Source organism: Trachurus japonicus, chromosome 9 (assembly GCF_045865225.1).
Source record: "Trachurus japonicus isolate A0001 chromosome 9, Traja_1.0".
Lineage (NCBI taxonomy): Eukaryota > Metazoa > Chordata > Actinopteri > Carangiformes > Carangidae > Trachurus > Trachurus japonicus.
The window spans coordinates 5512150-5524061 of record NC_140915.1 but is presented as its reverse complement, the minus strand read 5'-3'; the positions used below and the strand labels follow the sequence as shown (position 1 = coordinate 5524061).

Below are 11912 nucleotides of genomic sequence, written 5' to 3'. Positions count from 1 at the left end.
CTGGGCCACTACTCCACCTAGCGTTCAAGAACATAAACTACATCATCGCTCCAATAATTATTTCTTGAAATTAATGTAAGAAAATAATCAGTTTAACAAGACATTTCAAGAAACTCTGTTAATATTTTTTGTACTATCATTAAGTCAAATATGTATCAATGAAAGTCCCTATATGAGTGTTAAAAATTAAGCTTACCACTTAACACATGATGTCCCAGAGTTCAGTTAATTTATAAATTTAAACAATAAACTAATACTACTTTACTAAAACGTATTACGCCATCAAAGCCTTGTACAAAGGTCAAGTTTTATTTCTTCAGGGAATTTATTCTACATCTGACTGATTTCCTGCTTCATATGGAGCAAGTACAGTTGTTGAGGATGAATTTGAGTTTGCATTCAAGAGACCTATGGAAATATTTGTTTGCAACATGATTTGAAACCTGACATCCACACACCTCTACCTGATGTTTAAAAGACTCTGATGAGTTTAAGACTGAATGAAGCTCTGTCTGACCTAAAATGGCCTCAGCTGCTAACTATTCCTTTAATTCTTCTGCTTTTTTTTTTTTTTTTTAAAGTCACAAGTCATACAGCAGCTGTTCCTCTCCTCCCACACAGAACCAGGTTTAGAATGGTGGTTTCTTAAAGCAGAAGTAAGCCATCCGGTCGTTTTGGCCAACTTCTTGTCAGCCGATGGAGTTAGCAGTCTCCGCCCTCGTCCCCACGTCACCACATTCACACGCATCCCTTGGCTGCACACACAGAGAGGACCGCCCCTTCATGCTCAGACATCCTCAGACATCCTGTACTGTCTTCCGCCACAGTCTTTCAGGAGCTGACTGACAGAGACACTTGTTTCAGTGTCATCATGTGATGACCACTGAGTGATGAAAAGCATCTTGACCAAAAAAACTCTGGATGAACCTCATTGTTTTTCTGTTCTTCTCTGTGAAATCAGAATGCCTCACTAACAGCAGCAGAACCTGTCCCTTGTCATACACTCTGACATAACCACTATTATCATCCAAACAATTACCATGACCAAATAAAATTATGTTTATTCATAACATAGACTAATTTTTCTACAAATCTAACTTAGTATGTTAGGTGTCTTATTATCTATGGCTACAATAACTAGGCCGCATAATCTATTGTATTCAACTATAAAACATTTGTTGACACGGAATGTAAGTGTTGACGCATCCTATCATAAAAATCCTTTCAACACAGTAAAACTGGTAAACCATGTAAATGTTCACTTGTAACTGCAATGCATTACAGTAACTGCTGGGGGCAGTGTCTCCTCTATCTTCTGCCATGGCTGCATCCTACTAGTGTACTGATGAGAACCAACATATCAATGAAGGAGGGAGAAACATGATGAAAAGAAGGCAAAGCACAAGTAAAATGTAGACTCTGTGAAGGAGAGTTGTCATTTAATAGCAGTTTTTTTTTTTTTTTACAGTCACAACAACTTCTTTTTAAAACTGGCTCTAAAACTAATGTCATAATGCTTATTTTAGTAAATGCTTTTATCAGCCCCTATTTCTGCTGCTGGAAATACACAACACAAGATATTGGTCATTTATGTAAAAAATTTGATGGACAATTCAACTATGTTCATAATAAAACGGTACAAGAACATTTTTCACTCAAAATAGATGTTTGTTTTTTTTACATTCAAAAAATAAAACAGGTATAACAGACTATATGGGTGATTCTTCAATTAGGGGCACTTCTGACTTTTGGAATTTTGAAAAAAATGTTTTATTTAATCTCAGTTTTTTCTATTTCAAAAGGTCTATCAGTTGGTCTGGAACAAAGATCTTAGCATAGCTTTGATTGTACTTCATGATAATTTGGATATTATGATGCTTTTTTCAAAGTTGTCACAGCAAAATGTCATTACCATCACAAAAACAAAACACTGATTTTAATACAAAATGATTTGACAAGCAAAGTTTTCACAGTCATTCCAGTAAGTACAAAACATGCTCTTTAAGAATCATGTTCTAAATATTTGTAAGTACATTTAAAATACATTTTAACAGCTATTTCTCTCTAACTTTTTAATATATTGCCTTTTCTTAACAATGAAATATTGCGTAATAATCAGAATATTTGAATTGCAATGTATAATTTTTCAGAAAATGTAAATTTAGACTTTTAAACATTACTACAATGATTGAGGTAAAATCCATGTTGACAAAAAAGTAAAATTTTTTATCAAAAAATGTATTGTGATGGTAATGACAATGTATTCCCGTAATGATGTTGTCATTACCAAAACACGTTTTGGTAATGACATAACAATTAACACTGGTGTTTTTTTTGTTATTGTTTTTCACAACAAACAAAAGATTAAAGAAAAACTACTTTTTAAAAACAATAAAGACAAAACAATTAAACACTTAACCTTCCATTAAAATGAATTACTTGGTAAACTACCCCTTTGGGGATTGCTTATGTAACTAGAAAAAGAAAGCCTTTCCAGCAGGAATTAGCGTGAATGCTGAAAGTAGCTGAAGGCCATTGCTGAAAATGTTGAAATCCTGCATGTTTACATGTAACAGTTGAGAAGTTTGAAGAGTTGAAATCTGCAGCAAACCCAACAGTAAAGAAAACTGATGAACCAGTGCTAACATAGCTGAAGCAATGGCTGGGAATATATTAAAGTAGAGCATGTAAGAAGGAGGCTAATTTTGTATAAAACGGTTGGAAATGGTTGAAGATTATTATGAAAAGATGAAACATTGAAGTGCACGCATAGATAGATGAATAGATAACTGTATGAACCATTATTATATGAACCGTATTGACCATTTGGTTAAGCTGGGGCCATGTTGACATCTTAAAAAATAAAAATAAAAAAGTAAATTACAGTTGGTCACTTTTCAATTACGTATCATAAAGTAGGCTAGTAAATAGTAAATTAAGCTAATATATTCTAGTTATAAGGTAATAAACCCATAAATTGTCATTACCGTCACTGATTGTCATTACCATCACAGTCACTTTTGTGATGGTAATGACACGTGATGGTAATGACAATTTTGACATTTTGCTGAAAATGTTGGCTATGTTTTAGACTTACTAAGCTAACTGGTTAGCTAGCATACAATGTACACTGAATATATGTAAATAAAGTTACATTTCTTATTAATGAATTAAAATACTCAAATAGTAACTTGTTTGGTAATGACGCCTAATAAAGGTACTCTCAGATCAGGATGTACAAAACATCAAATTAATTACATATGTGGGCATCAAAAAATCTGGGTTCTGCCTCATGTCTGGGAATGTTCCTTTGGAGTATCTAATTTGCATGCAACAATGTAAGTAACTGTTTGTAAAAGCTTAATTGATCTCTAAAATGTTGAGTGTGATGGTAATGACAGATGTATGAGGGACAGCGATATTTAACTATAAATAAATTGCAAATTGAACAAATATAAACTATATGAATTTGAAAAATGTCTTTTTAAGTTGTTATGAGGAAATGCAAAGTAAAATTTTAATGAATTTAGCACTTTTTATTGCTTTATTATAGAGGGGATGTCAAAAAGTCTGGGTTGGGGACAAGCCCAAAACAGTGAAATTCTTGCACATTTGAAATTTCAACACACTGAAAAAGTATTAAAATGTCATCGTTGAGACACAGTTATTTTTTTCATAGCTACTACAACCTAACCTTAACAAATACAATAATTGTTTTTTCTAAAAAATATATTTTTCTTGAAAATTCACCCTGGGGACAGAAAAACTCCCTTAATTGAATAATCACCCATATATACATTCCACAGATTTATTTACATCAAATGCTTTCTGTTTGACCAGAACACAGGCTTTTAGTCTTTTCATTGCTGATGAAAGATCACAAGAAATGATTGAGGGTTGTGAACCCTTGCTAGCTTTGGTTGTAGCCATTTTAGTGATGCTTAGCCTTATAAAATACCACTGACCATCAATTGTGTCAGTATCACTGAAGCATTGGTCATGGCAACGGGGATGCAGTTTCATAGCTCACTCTATCAGCTGTGGCAACCTAGAGGAAGAAACTGGGAACTGTCACGAGGTTTTGCATTGGTTTTTGCTTTGCTTTTGTATGTCTCTCTTCTCTTGTTCAAACTTTGCATTCAGATTTTGTATTTCTTCTTGATGTTGAAGACGTAGAGCTTCTTCTTTGTGGCTGGAGAGATCATGTAAAAGTGCAAATTCACTTTTTTTCTTCTCCAACTCCTGCTCAACTTTCTGATACTTTTGTCTCAGATCTTTCATTTCGTCACCGTATTTCTCAATCAGCTTTTCAAAATCCTTGGTGTATTTCAGTTTAAATGCATTTAATTCTTCAGCTTGTTTCCTGGCCTCACCTTCATATTTTCTCTTCATCGTTTCTAGTTTTTTTGGATAGTTTTTCTCTAGTTCTTTTGGTTTCTCTTCTTGTTCTCTCCTGATTTGATCTTCTTCTTTTCTTTTGTTTTCATATTCAATTTTTTCTTGTTCACATTCTTTTTGGAGTATTATCAGCCTTTCTTCCTCCTCTTGTTGTCTTTGTTTCTCTTCTTGTTTTCGTTTTTCCCAACACTCTATACGTTCCTTTTCCCAAATTTCTCTGTTTTTTTTCAAGCGTTTCATTGACAGCTGCTGCTTTGCCCTAAAACTCGCTCCTTTTGATTGTTTTATTTGCTCTTCCATAGCTTCAAGTTTCTGTATCCACTGAGATCGCTGAATTTCTTCCTCCTCTTTTGTTTTCCTGTTCTCTTCTTTACTCTCTTGCTGGTCTTTCTTTGCCTTCTCAACCTCCATCTGTATGTTTTCCTCCTTCTCCTTGAGTTGTTTTCCCTTCAGTTCTCTCGCTAGCTCAATTTCTGCCCTCTGTTTTTCTAATGTTATTTTCATATCTTGCATTTCTTCCTCATGCTTTCTTTTCATCTTCTCCCTCTCCTTGTTCATCTCTTCTTCCTTCTCTTCTAGGATCCTGTCCACCTCTTTTTGGATTGCTGCTTCAGCCTCTTGCAGCATATCATTAGTGTAGCAGCTGCCACCATTTCTCATCACCATGGTGTCAACTTTCTTTATAAGTTCACTGACTTGTGTGTGATTTTGTTTATCACGGTTGTTGAACACATGGTATCTTCCTCCACAGTCAGTGATTACATTCTTAAAAGATTCATCACATGTATTCTCAATGTACTCATCAATACTCATCTTCACATCCTCCACATCATCTCCTCTTGTGAAAAGAATGATGGTGAACTTATCTGAATTCTTCCCAAAGACGTTCTTGATCAGTTTCAATGTCTGCTTCTCCTCTGCTGTGAATCTGCCGATCTGTGACACTAACAGGAAGACATGTGGTCCTGGAGCCAGAAGACTGATACATTTCACCATCTCCTCACTAACCTGTTCATTGGACAAGTTTGTGTCAAACAGACCAGGAGTGTCGACCACAACAACAACACGACCGTCCACTTCACCCTGTGCTTTCTGACAACACTTGGTGACTGATGTTGGACTTGGTTCAGCTTTAAATTCTTGGTTTCCCAGTATGGTGTTTCCTGAAGAGCTCTTACCACAGCCAGTCTTCCCTATGAGCACAATCCTGAGACAGTCTGGACTCTGAGTTTCTTCATCACCTGCAACATGAAAACAGCTGGAGTTAACTCACATGTTCACAGTTCCACAGCATGCTGTAGGCTAAAGCCTAAGAATAAAAGTAATCATTTTGTGTAATAACCAGTAAATACGACACATCAGTACTTACAAGTGATCCTGTTCTTTTTCAAATCATGTTGCAGTTTGTTGATATGTTCGTCCTGTTTTATGACTTTTTCAATTTGGGCCTGAGCAAATGTTTCTCTTGTGTAGCTGGATGGTTTGTTCATTTGTTTCATTTGCATTATAATGTCCAACAGCGCAGGGATCTGTTGTTTGTCCTTGATGTTGACAACAACAGATCTTCCTCCACAGCTCTGACTGAGCTCCTGGATGTCCTTGGTTTCTTTTACAAAGTTAACAACAGCTGGAGCTGTAGGATCTGACTCCACAGTGAACAGGATCATGGTGAAGTCATTGACTCTACAGCTGAATGTGTTCTGGATGGTTTCTAACTCTTTCTTGTCTTCATCAGTGAGGGGACCCACAGGTAGGACCAGGATGAAGCCATGGACGCCCTCAGGATCACAGAGGGAGATACACCTGAGTGATTCCTCCATCACTTCCTCCTGAGGTTTTCCATACAAGGCAGGAAGCTCCACCAGGGAAACCTGACGTCCACACACCTCTCCCTGATGTTTAACACACTCTGATGAGTTGGAGACTGAATGAAGCTCTGTCTGACCTAAAATGGCCTCAGCTGCTGAAGTCTTCCCTGCTCCTCTCCTCCCACACAGAACCAGGTTTAAAACTGGTTTCCTGGATTCAGGCTCTTCGGTGAAGGTGAGGAAGGTTCCTTTGTTTCCACGCAGAATGTTCTTAATCCCCTGAAATAACAATTTGCGATTATCTTCATTAACTTCAAACATGTTGTAGTGTCTTGCTTCACAGTCTTTAAGGAGCTGACTAATTGAGACACTTGAGTCAGTATCCTCATGTGCTAGGACGACCATCGAGTGTTTAAAAGCATCTTGACCAAACAAACTTAGGATGAACTTCAGAGTTTTTCTGTTCTCCTCAGTGAATTTTGAAGGTTTCACCAACAGCAACAGGACATTTGGTCCAGGAGAACAAAGAGACACACACTTCTTCACTTCTTCTCTTAATGCTTCCACAGACAGACTAAACCACTTCAAAGTTTTCACCACTGTTACTGGTTTCTTGCTCCATTCTCCACGGGTGACGACACACTGCCTGTTTTGTGACTGTTTCTGGACATGAAAACTTGGGTCTTTGAAGATCAGGTTGGCAAGTTTAGACTTTTTACTCTCACTTTTCCCCAGCAGCACAATCCTGTATTTAGAAACTGTCACAAAGATAAAATGCAAGATGATATTGATTATCTCAAATGTAAATATGTGATGTACAAATTTAAATGAGGCTGAAATCACTTGATTTGATCTCTTCAGTTGTGTGCTTTCAGGAAATGTTCTAGAGCAAGTCATGGTTTCAGTGGTTTGTGTAAAATGTGATGCGTGATTATATTCATAATTAACCTGGGTTTTGAGGTGTGTTCTCAAACAAATTACATTTCAGAAATAACTTTATGAATCATTATTGATCGTATATCAGTGATTAGTTCCATTACAGGCAGGACAAGTCCATGCAAAACAGTTGATGCTTCTTAATATCATACAGTATACACATACACACATGTTAGGTGGCAATATAATCAATAGACTCACAGTTCAATGGCGTTTCATGGCTTTGGCGTCGTTTCTGTGGAACATCTGTCACAGTAACAAAACAAATATATTCATTCATCTATCTGGGAAATAAAACAGTAGCCTACATGACAATAATCTGTAACATGAGGAAAACTCCTGCACACTGTATTCACTTGCATACAGTATGGTATTTAAAGGGATAGTTCACCCAAAATTCAAATTACACTCATTATCTACTCACCCTCATGTCGACTAAGGGTTGTGAGAAGTTTCGGAGTCCTCCGTGGCTTCTCTGAGTTACAGCGGGGCTCCGTGCAGCACTATGTCCATATGACGGTTGCGAACGGTGCTCACTTTTCTTCGTCCAAAAAGACACACCAAAAAACATCCAAATACCTCCATGCTGCTTGTATGTAATGTCTGTCTTGTATTGAAGCCCAGACATGAGAAAATTTTTCCGAAAAAAGTTATAGGAGCATTAACGCAAATAGGCGGCCACTAGATGGAGCCAGTGGCAGAGCATATCAGATATAAACAAGTGCAATCAGTTGTCAGAGAGAGAGCAGCCTCGTTTGGTGATGAGAAGAACAAGTTCTCTAGAGTTGGACATGAGGAGAAAAAACATGCAGGTTTTCTCTAACATTATAAGACGGCAAGTGCACGATCGTCGGTGTGACGTGCAGACCGCAGTGGGACGACTCCTCAGTCCATGAGTTTTATGTCTCAGACCAGATCATGTAAATCCAGCTGCAGAAATATCCGGGGGGCGGGAGCGTCGCCGTAACCGTAGTAACTCACACACACAGAGACACATACACACGTCTGGAGAGAAGCAGCCTTTCTGTTTTCCAAAACTATGGAGTGGCCTGCGTTAATGTGCCGTTAAAATCATTTTCGCGTTGATAACGCTGAGAGGACGGCTGAAGAAAGACACAGGGACGTGGAGAGAGGTTCTACCGAGCGATTCAGTGACTGTAAGCAGCCTAACACTGCTATATTACAATTTACTATTGCATTTTTCCAATTCGGAGGTCGGTTTTCCGAGTTCCGAGTGCAATCGCACGCAGCAAGCGCCAGGCCCGCTTGTATCATAACAAAGACAAATTCTGCTTTTGCCCCATGGACACTACACTGTTGGCTATTTTCTTTGTAAATTTAGTTATGGCTCCCCCGACCTATCTTTTGCATATTTCAGTTTATTTTATGCCATTACTGCTGTATTTGCGATAATGGACCTTTAAATAAGTATATATTTTAAGCTTGTTTGTAGCGGAAGCTCCTTCCTGTTCCGTCCAAATCTCGTGCGATTTGCACTGACGCTGGCGCAAATCGCACGAGATTTGGACGGACCAGGAAGAGCAGTGCTGGGAGCTTACGCTACAAACAAGCTTAAAATATAGACTTATTAAATTTTTTCAGAAAAATTTCTCATGTCTGGGCTTCAATACAAGACGGACATTACATACGAGCAGCATGGAGGTATTTGGATGTTTTTTGGTGTGTCTTTTTGGATGAAGAAAAGTGAGCACCGTTCGCAACCGTCACATGGACATGCAGTGCTGCACGGCGCCCCGCTGTAACTCAGAGAAGCCACGGAGGACTCTTCTCACAGCTCTTAAGCCTGCCACACACATAAAGATAATCGGGCTGATTTTGCCCCGATTTTCCCCCTTCCGACCACGGAGAGACACCGCCCGATTATCTTAAGGTCTTAAGATTATCTTATAAGATTCTCTTGTAGTGTGTGGTGTGTTAAGAATCAAAATTCCCCCGACAATCGGCTCGGAAAACGTTCGGCGCCGATAATCGTAAGTATTAAACATGTTCAATATTTACGATTATCGGGGCCGACTTCGGTGGCCGTTTCAATCAAAAGTCATCTTGTGTGTGGAGAGCCGGTGTTGTGCGGAGAAGCGCCTGCTCACCGAGCTCTGCTCACCGAGCTCTGCATGCTGCTCGCGGCAACAAGCCACTTCTCCGCACAACACCGGCTCTCCACAGAGAGCCACAGTGCAGCCCTGGCATTACATGAGGTTCACACAGACATTCACGCACACGGGAGATTTCCTGATAGCTGATAGCAAAGACGGTAGCGATCATAGCCAGCAACAGCCGGCAATACAGCAGCCATGTTTAAACGATCATGTGACCGCCGCTCACAGCCCGTCATGTGACAGCGCACGGCTCCCTATTGGACAGCCGCTTGACTGCTCGGCGTCCGGAGCCACAGACACACACAGATGGGATCGTTGTAAAGGCTGAAGTGTCCTGCTTTCAATAAAAAAAAAATTACGTCGCTCTCATTGTCCATTCCGGAAATAGACGCGAAAGAGTAGCTACAACGACACCCCTGGTATCGCTGCTGATGCCGCGGATCTCTTTGAGTTTTCTGACCGGAGGGTCAAGATTCTGAAAAATCTTAATGTGTGTGGTGTGCTGTGTTTGGAATATCGCAGCACACCACACACAATACGATCAAAACTGTTCAATCACAGATTTTTTATCTTCATGTGTGGGGTACCTCACAGATAATAAATCGGTTGAGATTTATAAAATCTTTATGTGTGTGGCAGGCTTTAGTCGACATGAGGGTGAGTAGTTAATGAGTGTAATTTGAATTTTGGGTGAACTATCCCTTTAATAGGAGTTACAACATTTCGGGCACTGGGACCATTCTCAGGTTATGTCTGCTTCTGGAGGTGTGCATGCGTTTTTAGTGTTTAATAATCTGTCATTTGAAAAATATCTCTAAGGTACATTTTGAATAAAAGTATTAAAAGTAGCCTATTTAAACTTCTTACATTTAAAAATAAATTGGACAGATAAACTGTTGTAAGACAGTTAACATCCTGGAAAATGTCATCATCTGATAAAGGGTTCACAGTTATTATTCAATAAAACAAACTTTTGACTTGCAGTTCAGTTCATCTTTATTATGGTCAACCTGCCAACTTATTTATTGAGATAAGAGTGAGTTCCAATCTAATAATTAATCTCTGGACTTTGTAACAGTGTTGTTCATTGCTCATCAAAAACTATTGTTTGTATTGAGTGTGTGTGTGTGTGTGTGTGTGTGTGTGTGTGTGTGTGTGTGTGTGTGTGTGTGTGTGTGTGTCTCTCCTAGGCACTGACAAATTGTCATTTTGAACGTCCGATCAAGTTGACTTGGACAAACAACATTGATTTGATTGACTTTTATAATAACTAATAACAATGGTGATGAAGTGATAATACTGTACATCAACATAAATGAATGAGTTTAAAGGAGAAGGGGGTTTTCTATGCACTTGTGAAAGGTAAAACCTGAAAATGATGGACTTACCTGAGGTTCCTGCTTCCATCTGCACGTCCGCCATCGTTCTTTGTACATCAATGAGAAAATCTGTGGCAAATTAATATAAATTATGCCAACACCCCTCAAGATTGAAGAAATCGGTTTTTAGAGGTACTTCTACCTATTTACCTATTTAAATTCCTGACTATTCAAAACTGTAGCATGACTTTTTAACTAAATAGTCAAAGTCACCAGAAAACTAGTGCATATTTTTATTTCCTTGAGATTTATCTTGTGGTCCACTCACCTAGAATAGTGTCATCTTCCTTTCAAATCCCATAAAGCAAAATTCTGTCCTTCATGGTGACCTGAGCTGAATGAAGGCAGAGAGCAGGCAGGAGGCGGGTCAAAAGAAAGCAAAAAACATCATTGGACAAAATAACTGTGATAAAATAACTGTGACCCAGGCCAAGTAGTACTGATAGTCACTTTTTTCAATATGGCTCAGGCTTAGGAAAACAGAGAAACACTTTAACATCAACAGTTGATGTTTCTTAATATCATACAGTACACACATCCATACACATGTGTGAGTATATAATCAATAAACTCACAGTTAAATGGCGTTTCATGGCTTTGGCGTCGTCTCCATGGAACATCTGTCACAGTAACAAAACAAATATATTCATTCATCTGAGAGAGAAAACAGTACATTACAATAATCTGTAACTTGAGCAAAACTCCTGCACACTGTCTTCAGGTATTTAATAAGAGTTACATTTCGGTCACTGGGACCATTCTCAGGTAATGTCTGCTTCAGGAGGTGTGCATAAGTTTTTAGTGTTTAATAATCTGTCATTTGAAAAATATATCTAAGGTACATTTTGAACAAAAGTATTAAAAGTATTCAAATGTATTACAGTTAAAAAATAAATTGAACAGATAAACCATTGTAAGACAGTTAACATCCTGGAAAATGTCATCATCTAACAAAAGGTTCGCAGTCATTATTCAATAAAACAGAATTTTGACTTGCAGTTCAGTTCATCTTTATTTCTTTATTACAGTATGGTCAACCTTCCAACTTATTTATTGAGGTAAGAGTGAGTTCCAATCTAACAATTACTCTTTGGACTTTGTAACAGTGTTGTTCAATGTTTTATTGCTCATCAAAAAATGTTTGTGTTTGTGTGTGTGTGTGTGTGTGTGTGTGTGTGTGTGTGTGTGTGTGTGTGGCAATGACAAATTATGTCATTTTGAGCACCGATTGATTTGATTTGGACAAACAACATTGATTTGATTGACTTTTATAC

General features: G+C 38.2%; 1 protein-coding gene across 1 annotated transcript; it reads right to left on the bottom strand.

The window, feature by feature from the left end:
- Positions 1-3811: 3811 nt before the first annotated feature.
- LOC146980775 (GTPase IMAP family member 8-like) lies at positions 3812-10681 on the bottom strand. The gene is made up of 3 exons (XM_085788000.1): positions 10648-10681; positions 5764-6964; positions 3812-5656 (listed from the first exon to the last, which is right to left on the bottom strand). Exons 1-3 carry the CDS (start codon positions 10679-10681, stop codon positions 4072-4074), a joined length of 2820 nt encoding a protein of 939 aa, XP_085644126.1. The 3' UTR covers positions 3812-4071.
- Between the last annotated feature and the right edge of the window lie 1231 nt (positions 10682-11912).

What these genes read in the sequence shown, in the direction of transcription:
- LOC146980775 (XM_085788000.1), bottom strand. Translation starts at nt 10,681, where the DNA reads ATGGCGGACGTGCAGATGGAAGCAGGAACCTCAG. An exon ending in GATGGAAGCAGGAACCTCAG is followed by an intron (nt 6,965 to 10,647) that starts GTAAGTCCATCA and finishes TCTTTGTGACAG; the next exon opens with TTTCTAAATACAGGATTGTG. An exon ending in AAGAACAGGATCACTTGTAA is followed by an intron (nt 5,657 to 5,763) that starts GTACTGATGTGT and finishes AGTTAACTCCAG; the next exon opens with CTGTTTTCATGTTGCAGGTG.